Source organism: Neopsephotus bourkii, unplaced genomic scaffold, assembly GCF_033783945.1.
Source record: "Neopsephotus bourkii isolate Nb327-2 ecotype Australia unplaced genomic scaffold, CSIRO-AGI_Nbou_v1 NB_335, whole genome shotgun sequence".
NCBI classification, from domain to species: Eukaryota; Metazoa; Chordata; class Aves; order Psittaciformes; family Psittacidae; genus Neopsephotus; species Neopsephotus bourkii.
In genome coordinates this window covers 1,939,636-1,960,351 of record NW_026900841.1, presented here as the reverse complement: position 1 = coordinate 1,960,351, position 20,716 = coordinate 1,939,636, and the positions used below count along the sequence as shown (strand labels likewise).

Sequence of the window (20,716 nt, the reverse complement as noted above, 5' to 3'; positions counted from 1 at the left end):
GATGCCCCCAAATCTGTTTAGCACATTTATTTAAGTTAATAATAATAAAAAGTGTAAATTCCGTCTCATATGAGCTTCAGTAATGCCACGAACAGTCTCCATTAACTTATACACAGTGACGCAACTGGCATTCCTCGGCACTGTGTACAGCAGGCTGGTAACACTATGGAGATGTCGGAGTTTGATTCTGGTTCCAAAATGCCTTGTTAGTCTATGCTTGCTATGAAATATGTATCATCATGATGCAATAAAATCCCAGTGCTTTCATGGAAATGCATAAACTTTGGTTTTTGTAGGCCACAAAAGAAGTCACCTTTTTGTAGGCACCATTTTTATACCTCTTTGGCACACCTATTGACTGGTGCTGATGGTGTCTGAGCTGTGCATCTATACAGAATGGGTGTTGCTGCTTCTGTTGCTGTAGAGGAATGTTTCCTCTTCACTGCTACACTGAAGTGTGCATAATACTGTCCATGATACAAATCATAATCTGGTGGATGATAGTATTAGTATGCCCAAAGTCATAGACTTACTGATAGTATGAGTTAATTAGGATCAGAATCGGCTTTCTCTATGGGAATAGCAAAGCAAATTTAAGAAGCTTTTATAGAGTAAATGAAAGTAGCCTGGTTAGTAAAAGTTCTGCTTGAATTTCTAATCTCTTTAAGGGAAAAAAGCTGATTTGCCTTTCCCTTCTCCATCTGCTTTAGCCAGGACAGCAACCAGGGATGAGTTGCCTAAGCTAGTGCTGCTGCAGTGGTACCATGGCACACTTTGGCCTCAAAAATTGATGTATTGGGGGAAAAAAATGAAATGGATTGTGACATTTGAAGTATTTCCAGGTGTGATGGGGACCTGGATCAGACACCGCTGTTGATCCTGCCCATCCTGACTTGGGCTGTTGCACCGACTAGTGGCATAGGTAATCCTCCATGTATCGTGCTCATGTTCAGAGCATGCACTAGCACAATGGCTCAGATCTTGTCAAGTGGTGCTTTCAAAGTCTGTTGCTTCCCAGCTGGGACTGAGGAAATCTCAACGACTCAGTGTCTCTGGCTCTTCATTTGTGTAACACTCCACAAAAATCAAAGTAAAGTGCATCCTGTCGTCCTTTCCTCCCACATCCTCTGTGAAATCATTGTCTTCAAGCTGTAGGTGTTTCTTATGACTTTCTCTGGAAAATAACTCTTCCTTTCCCAGTTTTCTCACTCATCCCTTCTTCCTCGGTAAGGATTTCTGTTGTTCATCAGTTCTTGCTGGCACTTGGGTACTTGGCATTGATGTACCAGCCCCAGTGACAGTGGGTCTAGGGATGGGTGGTACTGCAAGAAAAGCAATAAAATACACGTTTTGCTTGCTATGGGGCCACATCTTTCAGTTGTTGATGATCATCTTGGTTTTTGGAGGGATCCTGGCTCAGGATTTAACCAAACCAGACATTCATCAGTTTGGTGCTGGGTAAGAAGCTGCATCTGCAGTGGTCTGACTGCCTCAGTTGTCTATGTGGTGACCTGCAGAGTGGATTGGATGTTAATTTTGAGTTTAACCCTCCCCCCTCCCCCAAACAAACAGTAGTGAGTGAAAGTAGTTTACATACTCTCTCAGATCAAAAATGTTGCAGTTCCTCATACAAACCCCCAAATTCTTGCAAACCTGGTGAAATCTGCCATTCTGCACAGTGCGCTTCAGCTGCAGAAATAGGCACTTTGGGGAAACACTGTGTGAAAAGTGAGCAAAACCCATGGGCAGCCCAAAGCAAAGCCAATGCCCAGGCTGCTGCTTTGAGGAGAGATTTAATGCTTTACATTGCATTGTTGGTACCTTAAAGCTGAATTCTCCCACTCTCTCTTTTCCAGACAGAAGCAGTCTCCGCCAGCCAAGAAACCAGCAAAAGTATTTCACAATGGATATAGACGATGAAGAAAACATGAGTAAGATGTGTTTATTTGCACAGTAATCACTTATGTATCTGAAAGTGACTTTTTCTCCTGAGCACAGGGATGGCTGTGAAGAAACTTGGGAAGCACAAATTTACTTCTTCATATGTTTTAAACTGTGGCATCCAAGAATGAATCAGAGCTTTTGCCTTAGGTGTGTTTTAAACGCACATGATGCTACTCTAGTTATACCTTATGTCTCATATTTTAGTTCCAACAACTGACTAATTAAAAAACATACTTCCCTGGTTTGAACCAGCAATGAAGAAGAGAGGGAGAGTCCCAGTAGTGCCAATGCTAAGGGTGAGGGACCAGTCAGAAGGGAGCAGTGAGATGAAGGAGATGGAATCTAAGTGTATAAAATAATGGGGGGAAGCAGAAATAGAGGAAGGAAAAACAAAAGGAGGAGCTAGGGGAGCTTGCATGGCTGATTATTCTTATTCAGTACTGATTGTTCCAGCCCTGAACTATTGAAATGCATTTAAGCATAGAAATAGTCAAATATAGTGATCATCTTGATGCATACAGTAGTAAAGTACTGCTAAAGGTACTGTGGAGAGAAGTGTTCTCGCTAAAGCATACAAATATTTGAACTATTATTGTCTTTTTAACTCTCTTTTTTGATGAATACATGTTCCACTGCTGCTATGCTGACATGTTGTGCCTGACTCTAAAAATATGCTATAGTAACAAATGTGCCCCTCTTTCCCCTAAGTGACCATGGCTAACCAGCACATCACTGGCAAAGCCCAGCAGTGTAGGAGACTTTGGAGCAGAAGAGTTGTAGTTCAGGCTGAAGGGGTTACAGAACGTTTTTATAGGGAGATAAAGAAGTTAGGTTATTGTGTTTAAAAATACAAAGCCAAAAATTAAACATCACCACCCCAAACCCTAGAACTCTTTTGTTGGTGAGAAAGCATCTGTTCTTTGAGCAAAACAGTGAACTGAACTGGAAGATGCTAGCTGACACTTTGCTTTCCTTGCTATAAAAGAAATGACTTCATTACTTTAGCTATTTCTAAAAGTGGTCTCCCTAAGGAGGACTTCATAAAATGCAAGAGATGGAATTGAATAATTCACATAAGAGGTTTTTTTAATATAAAACATCCCCTTACCTCAATAAGGAGTGTATCTGAGCATGAATAAAAGCTCCTTTCTAAGCTGGAGAAAACATCACTTTACAGGGGCATTCTGTAAGCAAAATAATCAATGTTTGTCCTCTTTTGGGTTGGTTTTTTTGGTGTGTGTTAATGCATCCTATGGGAAGGAATTCACTGAACCTTTTGTCTTACCAGGAGGCTGGGTCCATGGAACTGGGAGCCAGAGGTTTGAGACATGCATTGCTGTCTCCCAACCACTGTTGTCTCCCAGAAATATGTTCAGAGTTGTCATCTGTGCCATGGTTTTGAAAGGGAGCTACAGATACCAATGGCTACTTGGATGAGTCCAGTCAACAGAAGGTGCAAGAAGATCTTCCTGCATCTCTGTGCCCACACAAACATAATGACTTTGAAATGTTAAATCATCAGATTTGAGGGGGAGAAATCGAAGGTGAAATCACTGAGTTCTTCACCTTGATTTGTGAAGAGATCCTTAAAAAAATTAATAATTCTGTATTTTTCTGTCTCTGAAGATTAAGAAGTTTGATACCAAAAGTTGGCTATTAATTTGTTATTATGTAACTCCTCTTTGGGGAGGTATTGTACAGGAGAGGGAAGTAGGCATAGGCAGTATTTCTAGCCTGCAGTTGTGTAAATAGAATTGCTCTGCAGAAGCCAGAATTAGCTGAAATCTTGGTTCAGCTAAACTGTAAGACAGTGATGACCCCCCCGCAGCCCTGATCCAGCTCTGGGGCAACAGCACAAGAGGGAGGTGGAGCTACTGGAGTGAGTCTAGAAGAGGCCATGGAGCTCTACTGCCCCATCCCTGGCAGTGTTCAAGGCCAGGTTGGACACAGGGGCTTGGAGCACCCTGCTCTAGTGGAAGGTGTCCCTGCCTGTGGCAGGGGTTGGAACTGGAGAAGCTTTAAGGCCCCTTCCAACACAAACCCATCTATGATACCATGATTCTACATTAATATCCTGGATAAAATGCAGTGTGTCAGACTTCAGTTTTTAAGGTTTTCCTCCTTTAACCTTTGAACGTAGAGAAGATGTTACAAGAGATTTGGGAAAGATGTTTTTTTAGAATGCTTTGATTAGATTTTCTGTTGCTTTGCATGGAGTTCGTATCTGCAGCACTCTGAACACCCCAGGAGCTTGTGCTAGTGTCATGGTTTAACCCAACCAAACAGCTTGTTAACTCACTCCCCCCCCCTTCTTGCCCTCCCCCTACTCTCGGAGGGATGGAGAGGAGAATCAGAAAGAATGCAACTCCCATGGGTTGAGGTAAGAACAGTTCAGTAACTAAGGTATAACACAAATCACTACTGCTACCACCAATAATAGTAATGATAAAGGAAATAACAAGGGAAGAGAATACAACACCCCATCACCAGGCGACCGATAACTCGCCTCCCCCCAGCCCGACCAAGCACCGACGGATACCTCCTCCAACCCTGCAGTCCACTCTAGCCCCCTTCCGGGTCACTCCCAGTTACATCCTGGGCATGACGTGCTGTGGTATGGAATACCTCTTTGGTCAGTTTGGGTCAGGAGTCCTGTCTCTGCCTCCTCCCAGATTCCCCTCCTCCCTGGCAGAGCATGAGGCCCACAAAGTCCTTGGCCAAACCAAAACATCATTGTTTTTCAGCTCTGTTCCCAGCTGAAAGTCAAAACACAGCACTGCACCAGCTACCAAGAAAGAGAAAAATGACTGCTACTGCTAAACCCAGGACAGCTAGAAGCCATCTGTCTATGATCTCAGTGTCAATTCACTAGAAATAGCTGTTTTGCCAGGTGTAAATTCATGGTGTGGCCTATCATTGATTATTACAGGCAAGGGAGCAGTGGGGCACTTAGGAGGACATTCGAGCCACTAGCATGTGTCTGTCCTGACCTTTCTCCGTGATCATTTTCCACCTCTTTCTAAAAGGATGCTTTGAAGAGATCACATGGGGTATTTTTCTGCCTGTTGTTTATGCAAAAATGACTCGATTTGGAGTTTCCCCAGGCAGTAAATGAGAGCAGCAGTATAAGGGGTAGGTAGAAACATCTTTCAGTTCAGCTAAGAGTAATCTCCATTTAATTAAGTGTGCTCCAGATAAGACAAAGCAGGGAGAGTGTTGTCTCTCAGCAAGCAGGTAAGTTTCCCCCATGGATAAACCATCTCAATTAGACAGTATTTAATTACATGGAGTAAACCCGGAGTAAACCCAGAAATAACCCAATGCGCTCAGATGGAAGATTTCATTCTTTAGCGGCATGAAAGCTTCCTGTGCCTCTTTCCTTCTTGAAAGGCTCTCGGGTTTGTCAGCCTCTCAGACAAGATTGAAGGGTCAGGACTTTACTTCCACTGCCATTGTTGTCCTGTGGTCCTGTCAGTTATGATTTTTACTAAGGCTTCTTCCCCAGACATCAATCAGACTGTTTTGAGTGACTGGAAGATAAGCCAGTCTTATGAAAAATGCCTTATTCTTCAATCAGGGGTAGTATTAATGTTTAAGAAAACAGGATCCCATTATCAAGTGTTAATATCTGTATTAGTGTTGAAGTATTTAATACAACCACGGTGGACCTCAGAGGGTTCTCTAAAGCATTCACTCCTTGAAAACTTCCTTAAAGACTGGAAAACAGATAGGCTTGACAGTATATTTCAAATCTAGGATTAGGCTGGTTTTAAACCTGGTTTAGGGCAGGTGAGGAGATCCACCAAGACCATGTAACCTTTCTGAGGCCAGATGTATGATGTTAACATATGGTCACTTGTCAACCCCAATAAATGTTTGAGATAAAAGGAGAAAAGGTAATGAAGAGCAGACATACTACATATTTTATAATTCAGATGGGAATTTCTTTTCTCCTTCTAGATCTCTCCTCTGCTTTATCCTTTCCAAGAATGTTTTAACATTCAAATTTCTCATTTTCCTGCCTTAGTTTATTTGCGATGCTGGCAGCACAAAGCTTAGCACTGGTCTCCGAATCAGACCAATAGACTTCAAAATGATCTAAGCTGGTTTTTAGAACATGTATGGAGTGGTGGTCTACATCTACCAGGACCTCTGCTTTACAGCAACCTAATTTTGCTCCTTTTGAGTACTGATGCTCTCAGCTTGAGCTATGATGGGGTCCTGAATCAGCCAGAGCTTTCAGGGGATGAAGATGCCTTCCTTCATGCTCCTTGAATGAGTAAGAGTCTCCCCAAAGTCTTATGGTCTCTAAACCAGCGTATTACCACAATGAAGAAGACTGCAGAATAGAGCATGAAGAGTAAAGGTACAGAGCACCCAGCAGTGGGTCTGCTGAGAAGAGAATGACCTCAGGACAAGGCCTCCAGTGTAGAGGAGGGTTGGCAAGGTTGGAGACTGCTGTAAAATCATGTGCAGGATGGGTAATTTTATACTAGAATCATCAAACTGACAAAATAACAAAGAAAACCCAATAAATGCATTGAGACTAGAAGGTGGGGGTTCAAAGCCAACAATGGGATATATTTTCATGCAATGTGTAATGCGTTGCCTGGGATACTGTGGATACCTAGGGTTTTATGGAGTCTTGAGAAGTGATAGACAAATCTCTGGGGGGAGAAAACCCCATTTGTGGCTCCCTGCCTTGCTCTCTGAGACAACCCAGAGCTGTAACTTGTCCTGGGGAAGGGCTGCTGTGGCCTTGTTCTGCTTTGATACCCTCTCTTGGGGTCTGCTGGTGGTCCTGTCACAGGCAAGGATGAGCTAGTAGGGCTGTTCTTAGCTTCTCTTAACAGGGTGAGATGCCAGAGGAAAGGGAGAGCTGTTTCTGGACAGCAGGGAAAGGCTGGGCTGGAGGAGTTACTCCATATCTGAATATGGACAAGATTAAAGGAGACTACTCCTCTAATGTTGTGGTGATAGCTGATCTTCTTTTTTGACTAATCTGTTGGATCTTCTCCAACCCTAAGAACCTCACCGCTGCTGGGCAGGACAGGCTAAAGGAAAGGTCCAAAAGCACATCTTCACTCTCAGCCTATGAAGGAGTTTCTCTTTCTTGCAGTCCAGTGGCTCTGTGGATTGAAACAAACTCAGGTCCTGGTTCTCACAGAAAGTCTTTTCCTTCCCATCACATGCAAGGCTTGGATTTGGATCACCTGCATGGTATAGAAACTTGCTCACCTTCATGGCTTTGACTTGGGCTGCTAGCTCCCTGCTTGCTTTCTCTCCTAGTTTCTCCCACCCTGCAGGTTCTCAAAGCTCACAAGCCTGGTAGCTCCCAGGCAAGGAGTAGTTTTCTTCCCTTCTTTCATATTGAGACAAGGTAAGCGTGCAAGTTTCTTTCTTGCTTCCTACAAGTCTCCTCTCCCTGTCAGGGCATCATTTCCCCTACCTGTGTAAGGAGGTGGATTAAGGAGTTCCTCCAGCTGCTGTACTTCCATGAAAAAGTTCAGGGGGGTCTGTTATGGGGGGGGGTTTAACATTCAGCTGGAGATGTTCAACTCATATTTTCCTCTTATGGTTTCCACAGGCACTTGTAGGAATTTTCATATAAAAAGAAAGATAAAACCAGATTCAGTGTTAACTAAATTACTACTGTTTAGTCTGAAAGTCGTATTGGTTGATAGCACTAGTTCCCACGAGTAAGAGCAATGTTCCACAAATGGTAGTTTAGATAAGATACAATTTTTGGAGATGACAGCTTCAGATAAGAAACTCACTACAAGGAAAATTTAAAATGTAGCTCTATTATCCTTAGATTCCTTCACCATATATATATGTATATATAAAGAATATATATACTTGAACACTGTATATTGACAGTTGTGGCCCTCTAGTACACATTCTTCAGGCAATATAATTTGTGGATGAATATATGTGGATATTCATTAAATTCAGCAGTTTTCTAGCAATGAAATGCTTCAGAATATTGAGTAGTTTATTCTTGGATTACTTTAATTGACTGGAATTCATCGTTCAGTACTGTACCATTTGTTGTGCTGTTGTGATTTAACAAAATGCATTCCTGCTTTGGCTTTTTCTTTTGATCTCTTTCTTCTTCTTCTCCTTCTTTTCTCTTCGAGCACCGAAAGGAGTAACCTATCGAGCTTTTGCTGGAGGATGTTATAAATGAAAATTTAGTAACCATTCCATCAGCTTTGTAATCTGGGCGAAGTGATGTGTGCATGGTAGGGGCTTCACAGGGAGGGCTTCAAGTGTGGCTGCAATTTGTCGCTGTGATTGAGAGCTTCCACTTGAGTTTGCTCTCATCTCAGTTCGTACTTAGCATTTAGTTACAGTGTAGAGGTAATATAAAAAGTTTGAAGTTTTGGAACAAAAGAGTTAGAAATACTTGACCTACTAAATTTGCCTTTCCATTCACAAATGCCAACATAAGCACAAACAATTAATCTCCTTATTTTCTTTAGCAGGGTGAAATTGAGGTCCTTGCAGCTCTAGCAACTAGAATTCTTTAACCATACGTCTGACATACAACACCACCAACATTCTGCTTTAGAAAGTAATTCATTAAGTTAATATTAGAGTCCCACCCTACATTAAAATATCACTGGGATTGCTCAGCTTTTGTCACACGTGTTGTATTCTGTGTGGTCTTAAGAGAGGATCCTTATCACGGTGTTTGTAACTGTGACAGCAGCCTTTGTCCTTTGCAAGGAAGTACAAAATAGCTTGTAAATAACAAATACAAGGCTTCTTAATGAAAGGCTGTATGGAAATACATGAAGTAATATATATATATATAAAATAATACATAAAGTAGCCTTGTGGTGATGCTGGCACAGTGGGCAGCTGACATTCCTGAGCAAAGGGGGTGAGGTGAAATGAACATCTAGGAAAGGAGTAAAACCAATTAAATTCAGAAAATACAGAGCAGCTAAGGAGAACCGAAAGCATTCAAACACTTTCCAGCCATGGTGCCTACCAAAGAGCTGCCTGATTCTTCATGGCTGAGGTTTTATTTATGTCATTTTTCAATTTGAGCAACTAAAATCACTAAGAAAAATGTGCCATGAATAAAATCAGGATAAAGTAAAACTAAATATCCATCTCCTGGTCTTAAGCATTCATTTTTTAGTTTACTAGTGGTTCTTTGTTTTATAGGCGAATGCTACTATAATTTATATTTCTGGTTTAAAGCACTCTTCGTGCCAAACACAACTTGTCAGTGAAAGTTTTGTTCCAGCATGATTTAAATGCAGAACACCAACAAAACAGCTGCAGTGCTTTTTGCTATCTGATCGTATCAAATGTGTAGTTTGAGAATCAATCTTGAGTGTGTTATTTCTTGAGTTACTGATGTTTTCTTGCGTTGTTATCGTGTCTGATCATGTTGCGAAGCTTTAACCTGTGAGCACACATCACTTAACCAGTTACAAAGAGAGATAAAGGAATCTATAAATTTTGCATTTACAAGATCCTGCACCGAAGGCATTGTAAGTTACTCTTTCTGGGCACCACAGGTTCGAGCAGCACCGACGTTAAAGAAAACCGCAACGTGGACAACGTTCCCCCCAAGGAGGGCAGTGGGCAAGGTGCCGGGGAGGGGACACAGCTCTCCAACGGTGGTGGCAGCAGCAGCAGAAAGCGTCCTCTGGAGGAGGGCAACAATGGCCACTCCAAATTTCGCCTGAAGAAGAGGAAGAAAACACCCGGCCCCATTCTACCAAAGAATGCCCTGATGCAACTTAATGAGATTAAACCTGGTTTACAGTACAAACTCCTTTCCCAGACAGGCCCGGTTCATGCCCCCATGTTTGTGATGGCGGTTGAAGTCAATGGGCAGGTATTTGAGGGGTCTGGCCCAACAAAGAAGAAAGCCAAGCTTCATGCTGCCGAAAAGGCTCTCCGGTCTTTTGTCCAGTTCCCAAATGCTTCAGAAGCCCACCTGGCAATGGGGAGGACTCTGTCAGTCAACACAGATTTCACCTCCGACCAAGCGGACTTCCCCGACACCCTTTTCAATGGGTTTGAAACTCCAGTCCCTTCCGATGCTTCCTTTTACCTGGGGTCCAACGGGGACGGGTCCTTTAGCTCTAGTGGGGACTATGGTTTGCCATCGTCTGCCGTAGCCAGCAGCCTTTCCCAGTCGCCTCTCCCTGCACCATCACCTTACCCCTCGGCCAGCGGGAAGAACCCTGTCATGATCCTGAATGAGCTGCGGCCAGGGCTGAAGTACGAGTTCCTCTCGGAGAGCGGAGAGAGCCATGCCAAAAACTTTGTGATGGCCGTGGCGGTGGATGGGCAGACTTTTGAAGGCTCAGGAAGGAATAAAAAGCTGGCAAAAGCTCGTGCCGCTCAGTCGGCCCTCGCATCCTTGTTTAACATGCAGCTGGACCAGACCCCATCTCGACAGCCCATTCCTAGCGAAGGGCTCCAGTTACACTTGCCACAGGTGAGAAGCCCTTTGGGTTTTGTTGATGTCTTTGGGTAATGGCCAAGAGTAGCTAAGTCATGAGTATTGAGTCAGCTTGAACAACATTTCTGCTTTTTATTCTGCTTCTGTAGATGTGTGGGCACGTGTCTGCATATTTATATATACACACATCTATATACATATATATTCCCACACATCCATATATACATTATACATTTATAGATGTATGTGTATATATACTTCCCATATGAAGACAGGCTGAGAAAATTGGGCCTGTTCAAGCTGGAGAAGAGAAGGCTATGTGGAGACCTCAGAGCAGCTTCCAGTGTCTGAAGGGGGCTACAAGGATGGTGGAGAGGGACTCTTCATCAGGGACTGTAGTGACAGGACAAGGGGTGATGGGTTCAAACTGAAACAGGGGAAGTTTAGACTGGATATAAGGCAGAAGCTCTTTACTGTGAGGGTGGTGTGGCAGTGGCACAGGGTGCCCAAAGAAGCAGTAAATGCTCCATGCCTGGCAGTGTTCAAGGCCGGGCTGGATGGTGCTTGAAGCAACCTTACTTGGTGGATGGTGTCCCTGCCCATGGCAGAGGGGTGGAACTGAAGGAGCTTCAAGGTCCTTTCCAACCCAAACTATTCTATGATTCTATGTATGTATGTATTAGCTGATTTATCTACTTATGACTTCTGACAGTTGAATGAACTCTTTGTGTTCTGTGGGGACAAAGAGGAGACTTGCTGATGCTTTCAGCCTTGATCATGTCACATAAGAGAGCACCAAGCCCAATGCAGTGCCAGCTTGGATTATAGTTTGTGCTGAGGAAAGGTTGAATCACATCTTGCTCATCTTGGGCAGCAAGACTTTGAAGGAGTTCAAGTCAGAAATGCTGCTTTGGGTAAAACTGTTATTTGGTACAACAGTTTTTGGCAGAGAAGAAAATCATTCTCTTCTGCAAACTGAAGCTGTTGGCATGAACAGAGGTAAATAATGGAAGTCAAGGACAGACTGAGGCAGTTGCCACATGTTTCAAGGGTCTAAATAAATGACACATTTTCAGTGCATGTATCCAAGACTCATGGTTAGGTAGTTGTCATCTAAGGGATCATACTCTAACCTAGTTAGTTAATAAGTTACCTAGACAAGTAAATATTGACGAGAAATAGTTCAAAACAAATAGTTACTGAGCTAGGGAAGGTACCAAACATCCCAGACATTTAAAGTGACTTGAATGGAGCAAATTTCATTTATTTTAGTGAACAAAAGTTCTCCCTTATTTTCTTGCTTGTGTTTCTCCCTATCAAACTATAGTAATGGTTGTTCAGCTGCCCTCTTTCTACTTGTCTCTTGGGTCTTTTTGATGATATTATATGCATGTCTAAATTCAAATACTTGCCTTTGACTTTTGTAACATTCTGTTTATTTATTATGAGAATATCAAGGCTTTGACCTTTTCTGTCTCAAAAACCATTGGTTTAGATTTCATGAAAATTGTGAGATACTGATCTGATTTGATCATGTGGGGTTGAAGAGTGTAAGTAGATGTTGTGACTATTTAAAGTATGTTCTCTTCTCAAAATGCATAGACCACGTGCATAATTTAGGAATTCCTAAGCATCCCTGGATGCTTTCTTTTTTAATAGTGCAAAATTAATGCATTATTGATGGATGTTTCCTTCATTTTCAAATCTAGGATCATGCTATTTCAGGTAGTCACGATTTCTTCAGTAGATCCAGTCATTTCAGCCTGCATTCTCTGCTGTGCCTTGAAAGGCAGATTTGGCCCCAGACCCCTAAAAAATTCACTGCCAGTAATTTATGTGTTACTGGTTCTTGAATCAGTAAAACAGTGAAAATTGGAACCAGAACAGAGAAGTGGGAAAGAGCAGAAGGTGAGACCTGAAAGAGGAGTCAGAGGGTAAAGTTGTTTCTCTACCTGATGTAGAATGGCTTAAACTGCCTCTTTTCTCTCAGGGATTTCCATGGACTGCTGTCAGTGCCGGGTTTTTGAGCTCCTTGCTATTGCCAGGTTTTGACTGAGTCCCAGGTATAGCTTGTGGGATGCTTGGGGCATCTGAGCCTCAGGTACAGTTCTAAATAACAAAAAAAGCAGCACATGCAAGCACAAATCTTATTTTTCTTTTCTAGCTCTCCTACATTGATTTTGATAATCCAGATTGTGTACAATGAGGCATTCCCAGGGATACTTGTGTTTCACCTCTTGTAGGTGTGCATTGATAAAGGCTGCTCCAGTGGGGAGGAGAACCCAGTGGGCTTTAGGAGTAATGACAGCAATACACTGGGTGGGAAGGCTGCTGGTACTGCCTCGTGCAGACCCGATTCCCAGTCAGTTATTTATTGAGAGGCTTTTGAGGAGCTTGTCATCAGGAGATGTCATCCTTCCTGCACTTCACTATGTTGGATCACACTGCTTTTAAGTAGAATTAGCTGTCAAGCCACAGAATTACAGACTGGTTTGGGTTGGAAAGGACCTTAAGATCATGCAGTTCCTACCCCCTGTCATGGGCAAGGACACCTTCCACTAGACCATGTTACCCAAGGCCTTGTCCAACCTAGACATAATTAATGATAGTTAATGATTAATAAGGATTATGTTAAGGGTTACTATTAATGATTAATAAGGGTTTTAAATGTGTGGTGTTTTCAGATTTATATGTATATAAATCTGAAAGATTTATGTTTATAATATATTTTTATATATATTAATATATATATTTAAATCCAAATAATAAATGTTTAATAGAAATAATAAAAGTGGAAGGTGTCCCTGTCTGTGGCAGCGGGTTGGAGATAGATGAGCTTTAAGGTCCTTTCCAACCCAAACCAGCCTGATTGTACAATACAGTGTGGTTGTGCCGCTGGAGATGCTGGAATTGACTGCCTGGGTTGCAGGTTCAAAACTGGCCTGTAGCTGGTGTGTTACTCTGTGGTGCCTCATGAAAGAAATCAGTAGAGCAGAGTTGAGAGGAGAGATGGTCTCTACTCCAGTGGTGGTGGTGAGTATCTGCTGAAATGCACATTGGTGATCCCACACCTCCCAACAGCTGCAGGCACTCCGGAGGGAATGGAATGAAAGCTCTCAAATGGAGCAGAAGGGCAGCTGACATCAGGAATCAGTTTCTAAAATGGGCATAGGTGTAACTTTATGATCTGCAGAGTTGGTTATTGAGGTGCTGGTCCCATGGTTTAATACTTTTAAAACCAGTCTCTGCAAAGCAAGCTGCCTTTGGTTCCACCACATAGATAATCACCAGCATTCATCCAGGATGCTCTCTCTGGCCTGCCAAGGTCTTCCTTCAGCTCCAGACAGACCTGGACTTCATCAGCTTCAGAATCTTTTAAAGCATGGATGGTCAGGAGGGTTCTACCACACCGTTGCTGCAAGATATGTATTAACCAAAATCAGTCTGTGGATTCACTGTGACTTCATCAGAGAAAGGAAAAGTGCACCCAAAGTAGCTTTGAGCACACATGCCTTAACGAGCAGAGTGTCAGCTATTTTAGGTCTTTCCTTTTTGGCATTGCCCAACTTTGAATAATGATGTAATGCAGGAGTGGGGGTAGAGAAGCTGCGTGTTGGATGTTAGGGCACTCACTGGGAAGGTGAGACACGAGCTCCACTGCTGTTCCAGTTAATGTTTATTTATGTGAAAGGGAGTCAAGTCAGAATGAGAAGTTAAAGATCCCTACCCAAGCCAGTCAGTGCTCTGGGCTTGATGTGAATACAGCTTCAAGTCCTTGGTTTTGAGATGGGGACAGCAAGGACATCATTTTATACCAGAAAGTCTCATTGCTCATGCTGCGGTGGTGTGTTCGTATCCTGCCTTATTCCCATCTCTTCCATGCTCTTAAGGACTCTTAAGTATGTTAATGTAACGGGGAGAAAAGGGTAATGCTTCTAATTTAGCACATGAGCATTCTTATAAAAGACTAAAACCTTAGTAAGTAAATCTGTAGACATTTAATAGCGTTTATTCCTCACCACCCCTCTGTTCTCATGCAACTTGAGTTGCAAAGAGAAAAAGAGAAATCTTCACTATGTCTGCCTATTTTCTGGGAGTGATTTTCTTCCTGCTGCACCTTCAGTTCCTCCTGTGTTGTTTGAATCTCTAGTGGTCATTGTGTCTCGCTTGAGTTGCGCTTAGTCCTTTCTTATCAGCCTCCCCAGTGTCTGGCCTTGTGTTCATTCAAGCGGTTCTTGGTTTCCTTGCCAGCAGCTTAGTTCCACGCGCTTGAGCTGCAGCCCCATCCCATCCTTTTGTTCCAGCTTACATCTTCCCAGAGGGACTCACTGTGTTCTCACTTGTATACCAACACCACAGTTTCCTGTGTGAAAAAAATGATCATTTTGGGAAAAGCTAATGTGTCCACCTTGTATGCACTTTCAGTTCTCACCTCTTGATGAGAACCTATTGAAGGCAGCTCTGGTTCCCCCAGGGAATGGGCGATTGCATGGTGTACGTCAGCCTCCGTTTGGCTGGGTAGGTTGAGGATCTGTGTAGTGATTTACCCATGTTTGGTGACCTGGAAGGATCACAGAGTCACAAAGTGATTCCATCAGGCGTGTAACTTGCCTTCCTCAGCAGCTCCCTTGGGAACAACCAGCTGTGCTAGCATAGATTGCTGTAGGTTTCGGTTTCTTTTCAGGATTTGAGTTTTGACTCATCTTCTCTAGCTGTTTTAGTTCCAGCTTCCTTAAAAACAATGGGTGAGATGATCTGCAGTGTTGAACTGAACCGTTGTTCAATGAGAACAGGACTGGTGTTTTCAAGTGTTCCTTACTATTAGAAGTTAGACCCCATACAGCCTGATCCACATTGCTTGCAAGATACAACAAGGCTGTGGCTGTTGTAGTTCAAGTTTTCCTGAAGGTGAAAAAGATAAATCCTTCCTCATGCTGAGATAGCTTATTTGGGGTTATATGATGACATTTTGTATTCCTAGATTTATGTATGTCTTGTAAAAATGAGAAAATGTTGAACCAGTGTGGAAAACAGACTTGTTCCTATTTTTGTAATGGGTAATGAAGTTGATCGTTATCAAAGGTTTACAACGTTGGGTTATGGAGCCTGGGTTTTGCACTTCAAACTTCTTGTCAGGTTGAATGTTGAGGAAACTGAAATGATGCATTTTGAGGTTTGAGCATGAAAGTAGAGACTTATCTGTCTGTCCAGTTGTTCTCCTCAGCCTCAAATGTTCATGACAATATGAGCATTAGGTACTTTGATGCTTGGCTTAGGGCTGTCTGACCCTGTTTGAATCGATGTGGAAGAGCTACGAGTGCTCAGGATGCCTGAAAATCACATCCTTGATGTCCTGCTGATGCCTCCATGTTGTTTTCAAAGCAAACAATAAAAACTCCTTTGATTTCCTGTGTCAGATCAATGAAAAGTGCAAATCTATGGCCTAACGCTGCTGTGATGTTTATGGTGTTTGTTTAATTGTCTAATGTGTATTTCTGTGTCATCCCACAGGTTTTAGCTGACGCTGTTGCACGCTTGGTTGTAGATAAATTCAGTGATTTGACGGAAAATTTCACGTCTCCACATGCACGTAGAAAAGTCCTTGCTGGAATTGTCATGACAACAGGTAAAGAAAAGGTCTTATTTTACCTGCTTAAATGAAAGAGCTCTGTTTGCATTCTAGGAAACTCCCTTCTTGCCAATCAACCAGTACTGAAATACATTTTCCCAGTTTAATCTTCAAGGTGCCCTAAATAGGGCAATTACATCTTAGCTGAAGTTAATTACAGGAAAATTAGAGCTGCAAATACTATCTTATGCCTGATTCAGGTATGTAAGATAACTTATGGTTTACGAAATACATGTATCTTTTAACATTTGACAGTAAATCCAAGATTAATTGTACTGCAGTGGTCACACAGACGGCATTCTTGGGTTTTGGCATCTCAAGTAAGAAATTAGCTTGCTTCCCAAGTTTTTTAGGTTTTGCACTTTGTTAGAGTTATTCTTGCTGTGTTTTATTCTTAGTGCTTTCTGTCTCAGTCATTTTAGTCAAAACATCTGAAAAAGCAGCTTATGTTTTGGCAGCTGACACCATCATGCATGTACAAGCAGTAGGAATGTTGTAGTTCTGACTGCAGGCATGAGATATGCCAGTGAAGTTCTGCCTGAAGCTGATCTGCAACCACCCGGCTGCTGAATTTTCCTCACACTAAGATTGCTTTTGTTCTTTTGTCCTTCTGAACCCTTTATTGGACATTGATTTTGGGCCTGTCATGAAATGTCATTGAATCCCAGCCTGATTTGGGTTGGAAAGAACCTTAAGGCTCATCAACCCCTGCCACAGGCAGGGACACCTTCCACTAGAGCAGGGTGCTCCAAGCCCCTGTGTCCAACCTGGCCTTGAACACTGCCAGGGATGGGGCAGCCACAGCTTCTCTGGGCACCCTGTGCCAGCGCCTCAGCACCCTCACAGGGAAGAGCTTCTGCCTAAGAGCTCACCTCAGTCTCCCCTGTTCTGGCAGATTAAAGCCATTCCCCTTGTCCTGTCCCTACAGGCCCTTGTCCAAAGACCCTCTCCAGGTTTCCTGTAGCCCCTTGAGGCACTGGGAGCTGCTCTAAGGTCTCCCTGGAGCTCCTAAGGTCTCAGCCTGTTCCCATTAGTTGTATGAGTCAGATGGATAGTGATAACTGTACAGCCTTCCCGTGGTGATTTGAGCAATGCCAGCCCTTTCCTCCCGCAGGGATGTTTGTAGGGGCCTCCTCCAGAGCAGAGGAATCTGAGGGTGCTGGTTAGGGTAGATAACTCTATCATAAGACATCCATGGTGAGCTGATCCTGGCCAGCAGTCAAACCACCAGTCTCTTGCTTGCTGCTCTCTCCTGGGGCATGGAGAGAAAACATAAGGAGGGCAAGAAGACTCATGGGTAGACAAACACTGTAACCTTCAACATAGAATCATAGAATCAACCAGTTTGGAGAAGACCTTTAAGCTCATCCAGTCCAACCATTCTCCATCACTGCCAAGGCCACCACTAACTCGTGGCACTGAGATCCTCGTCTCCACAGTGTGTGAACACTTTCAGGGATGGTGACTTTAGCACTGCCCTGGGACATCCTCTCTTCCTTTCCCTGGGTTCCTGCTTTATGGAATGTATTGTACTCGTATAGTATGGAATGTTTTAATACCAAGAACTACACTTCTAGAAGCATTGCACTGCTGATAAGCTTTACAGTGTTTTAATCATTTAAACATTTTTACCTTTCCTGTTGTTGGTTTAATACCCTTCCATAACATATTTTTGTTTTAATAAATCAGTGACTCTCAGATATCTAAAGTCACTGTGAATATCTGCAGAGGTGGCAAGGAGGCACATGCTGGAAGCTAGCTGGGGCTCTGGAATAAAGCACCATCTTCATAGTGCAGGCTTTAATAACTCTTACTCAAGCAGCAATTTTTCCTTCACATTTTCTATTTCTGACTAGTTTAGCTTCTGCACTAAGATGATTTGTTGGATTAGTTGTGATTTTAGTTGCATCTTCTTCCTGAAACTTTATTTTGCAGGTACAGATGTGAAAGATGCCCTGGTAATAAGTGTTTCTACAGGAACAAAGTGCATCAATGGTGAATACATGAGTGATCGTGGTCTTGCGTTAAATGACTGCCATGCAGAGATTATATCTCGCCGGTGCCTGCTTAAATTTCTCTATACACAACTTGAGCTTTATCTGAGGTGAGCTGGAGGGAAAAGGAAGCTGAGCTGATCACATGGAACTGGAAAGATGTCTGTGGGAAACATCTATGAACATTTCAATGTGAACCATTTGTTCTATTGCATTAGGATGTTTCATTTAGAACTCAGGCTCTTTGCCCTAAGATTTGCCTTAAACAAAACACGTGTTCAGTTAGCTGTCAGTCATGAGATGGGAGAACCGAAAACATCATTGGGAATCATTTTGAAAGCTCAAAATATACAGATCAGAACAACCTCAAGTGAGGTAATGGGTGGTGATGTTTTATTTGCTGTTAAGTGCGTGAAAGCTTGTGCCTTGTGCCTTGACATCTGGGGGTGTCAAGGGCTCTGTATTTCCTGTCACAGTGGTCTTTTCACTTTGTTAATTGTAGTAACTGTTAGCTCTATAGTACAGAATTTCCAGACAGCCTGTGGTTGTTTTAATGCCTATTAAGACTGCCCAGCTCATGGTTCCTTACATGTTCATGTCAGTTCTGACTCTGGCTTTGTTCTCCCTTTCAGCAATAAAGAAGATCAACAGAAATCCATTTTTATGAAGTCGGAGCGAGGTGGATTTAAGCTGAAGGAGAATGTGCAGTTCCATCTCTATATCAGCACATCTCCTTGTGGCGACGCGAGGATTTTCTCCCCACATGAAGCAGCGCAAGAGGGTATGACAGCAGCCCTGCTCCGCAAGGAGGGTTCAAGTATTCTTTGAGCGTGTCCAAGTGGTACAGTTAAAATTTAGGTGTCTTCTTTCCTTTTAGCATAGATGTGTGTTTAGCCAAAGATCTCTTCCAAACAAAATCTGAGCTGTTCTTCCTGTGTGATAGAAGTGCAGTGTAGACTGATCCACCATGTGGTCTTGAAGAGGCTGAAAGCCAGCCGTGATATGCCAGTGAGTCAGCAAGTATTTGTACAGAACTAACCAAACCTTTTCAGTGTTTCCAGCTTTTAACAGTGGTTTTCTGCCTGCCCCTTTCTTGAGCTGTCTGTTAACTTTGTTCTAACACTGTACATCGCAGAACAGAACTGAAGAGCTCCCTGCTGTGTATAGCTCCTTTGTGGAAAGCTTGGGTTCGTTGTAAGTGTTCTAGAAGACCGTATCTGTGAGAGGTGTCTGATGCTGTAGCTCATTTTCAAGGAGAAATAGAAATTTTTATGCAAGCCAGCAGGCAAATTCCTTTAATAGACTCCTGTTATTGTAATGCTGTCTGTAAAACACTCTGAGAATGTTCCCCACCTGATTGTGATTTTTTTATCATTTAGATCAAGGGGACAGGCATCCAAACCGCAAAGCAAGAGGACAGCTACGGACAAAGATAGAATCTGGGGAAGGGACCATCCCTGTGCGCTCCACTACCACCATCCAGACGTGGGATGGTGTACTGCAAGGAGAAAGACTACTTACCATGTCCTGCAGTGACAAGATAGCGAGGTGAGACAGGAACAATTGCTTTCTTTGTTATTGCTTTTTATTGCTGAACAAGGAGGGTTGCATGATACCTGTAGTGAATGGGCAGGTTCTTGATTTGCTCATTTCACTGCTTAGATGTAGCATGGGGGTGGCTTTAGCTCCAGTGATAGAGCTCTGGTTCTTCACCTGCACTTGATATCAGACCTTTTGCTGGGTTCAGAGGCAAGGTGAGATCATGATGTACCATTGCCAGCTACTTCAAGTCATGACAGATTTGGTTTGTATTTATATCACTAGGAAATAGCAGAGGAATGCTTTTTTATCCCCCTTCTCTCCAGAGTAGTAAAGCATTAGTAAAACAATGCAATAGATATATTAGTTATACTTCGATAACTTCCTCTGATGATATACATCCTTTGCCTCATCCCTGGCAGTGTTCAAGGCCAGGTTGGATGGGGCTTGGAGCAACCTGCTCTAATGGAAGGTGTTCCTACTCATGGCAGGGGATTGGAACTGGATGAGCTTTGAGGTCTGTTCCAACCCAAGCAATTCCATGATTCTTTTATATCAATAGATACATACATTTTGCATGGATAGATTTAGATTTGGATCATTTTATAGAGAGAAAAATTGTTCCAGTTAAAAAAAAAGTGATGGGCACTTAGAAATTAAAAATTTAAAATTATTTTAATTTAAATACTTTTATTATCATTAGATATTTAGTTTCCAACACTAGTGCTTTTATTTCTATTTTATCCATTTCCTTCTTCTTTGTCCTTTTTGACAAAGATTGTAAGATTTATTCTTTTTTGTTCAAAACCATAAATGGACAAATATTATGCCACCCCAAATAAGTTTAACATTAGTGTCCTTTAACAAGTATCAGAACATGGGAGAGTTGCAGCATCTTGAAATGAATCCGTGTGTTTGCAGCCTCTGTGTTCTTGCAAACCAGATGAGAAATGAGAATTTCAGCTGATGGTATTTTAGTTATATTTTAATGAAAATAGCTCTGCTGTTTCAGCAAGTCACAGTTGGCCTGCTTCAAAATGTATTGAGTATATTAAGTTGCAACTGTTCTTGTGAACAGTGTATGCCACATCAAATATGCAGCAGGAAGGTTATGGAGTCACTTGGTTCCTCGAGTCTTATCTCATGTTATCAGCATCTCTGCTGAAGGAAGATGTT

General features: G+C 42.6%; 2 protein-coding genes across 7 annotated transcripts in view; one reads left to right on the top strand and one right to left on the bottom strand.

Moving 5' to 3' along the window:
* Positions 1–20,716, bottom strand: part of LOC133209421 (GDP-fucose protein O-fucosyltransferase 2-like) — a 150,720-nt gene that overhangs the window by 98,937 nt on the left and 31,067 nt on the right. The window lies entirely within an intron of this gene.
* The window catches only part of ADARB1 (adenosine deaminase RNA specific B1), a 59,861-nt gene that overhangs the window by 22,871 nt on the left and 16,274 nt on the right, over positions 1–20,716 (top strand). For 2 of the 4 annotated variants that reach the window (XM_061348101.1, XM_061348104.1), the window contains exons 2-7: positions 1,857–1,931; positions 9,483–10,414; positions 15,890–16,004; positions 17,943–18,111; positions 18,634–18,782; positions 19,381–19,549. In XM_061348101.1, the coding sequence (XP_061204085.1) occupies positions 1,857–1,931; positions 9,483–10,414; positions 15,890–16,004; positions 17,943–18,111; positions 18,634–18,782; positions 19,381–19,549 (1,609 nt within the window). Of the gene's footprint in view, positions 1–1,423; positions 1,459–1,855; positions 1,932–9,482; positions 10,415–15,889; positions 16,005–17,942; positions 18,112–18,633; positions 18,783–19,380; positions 19,550–20,716 lie in introns of those variants that run through there. The other 2 variants (XM_061348103.1, XM_061348102.1) reach the window with 2 other exon arrangements.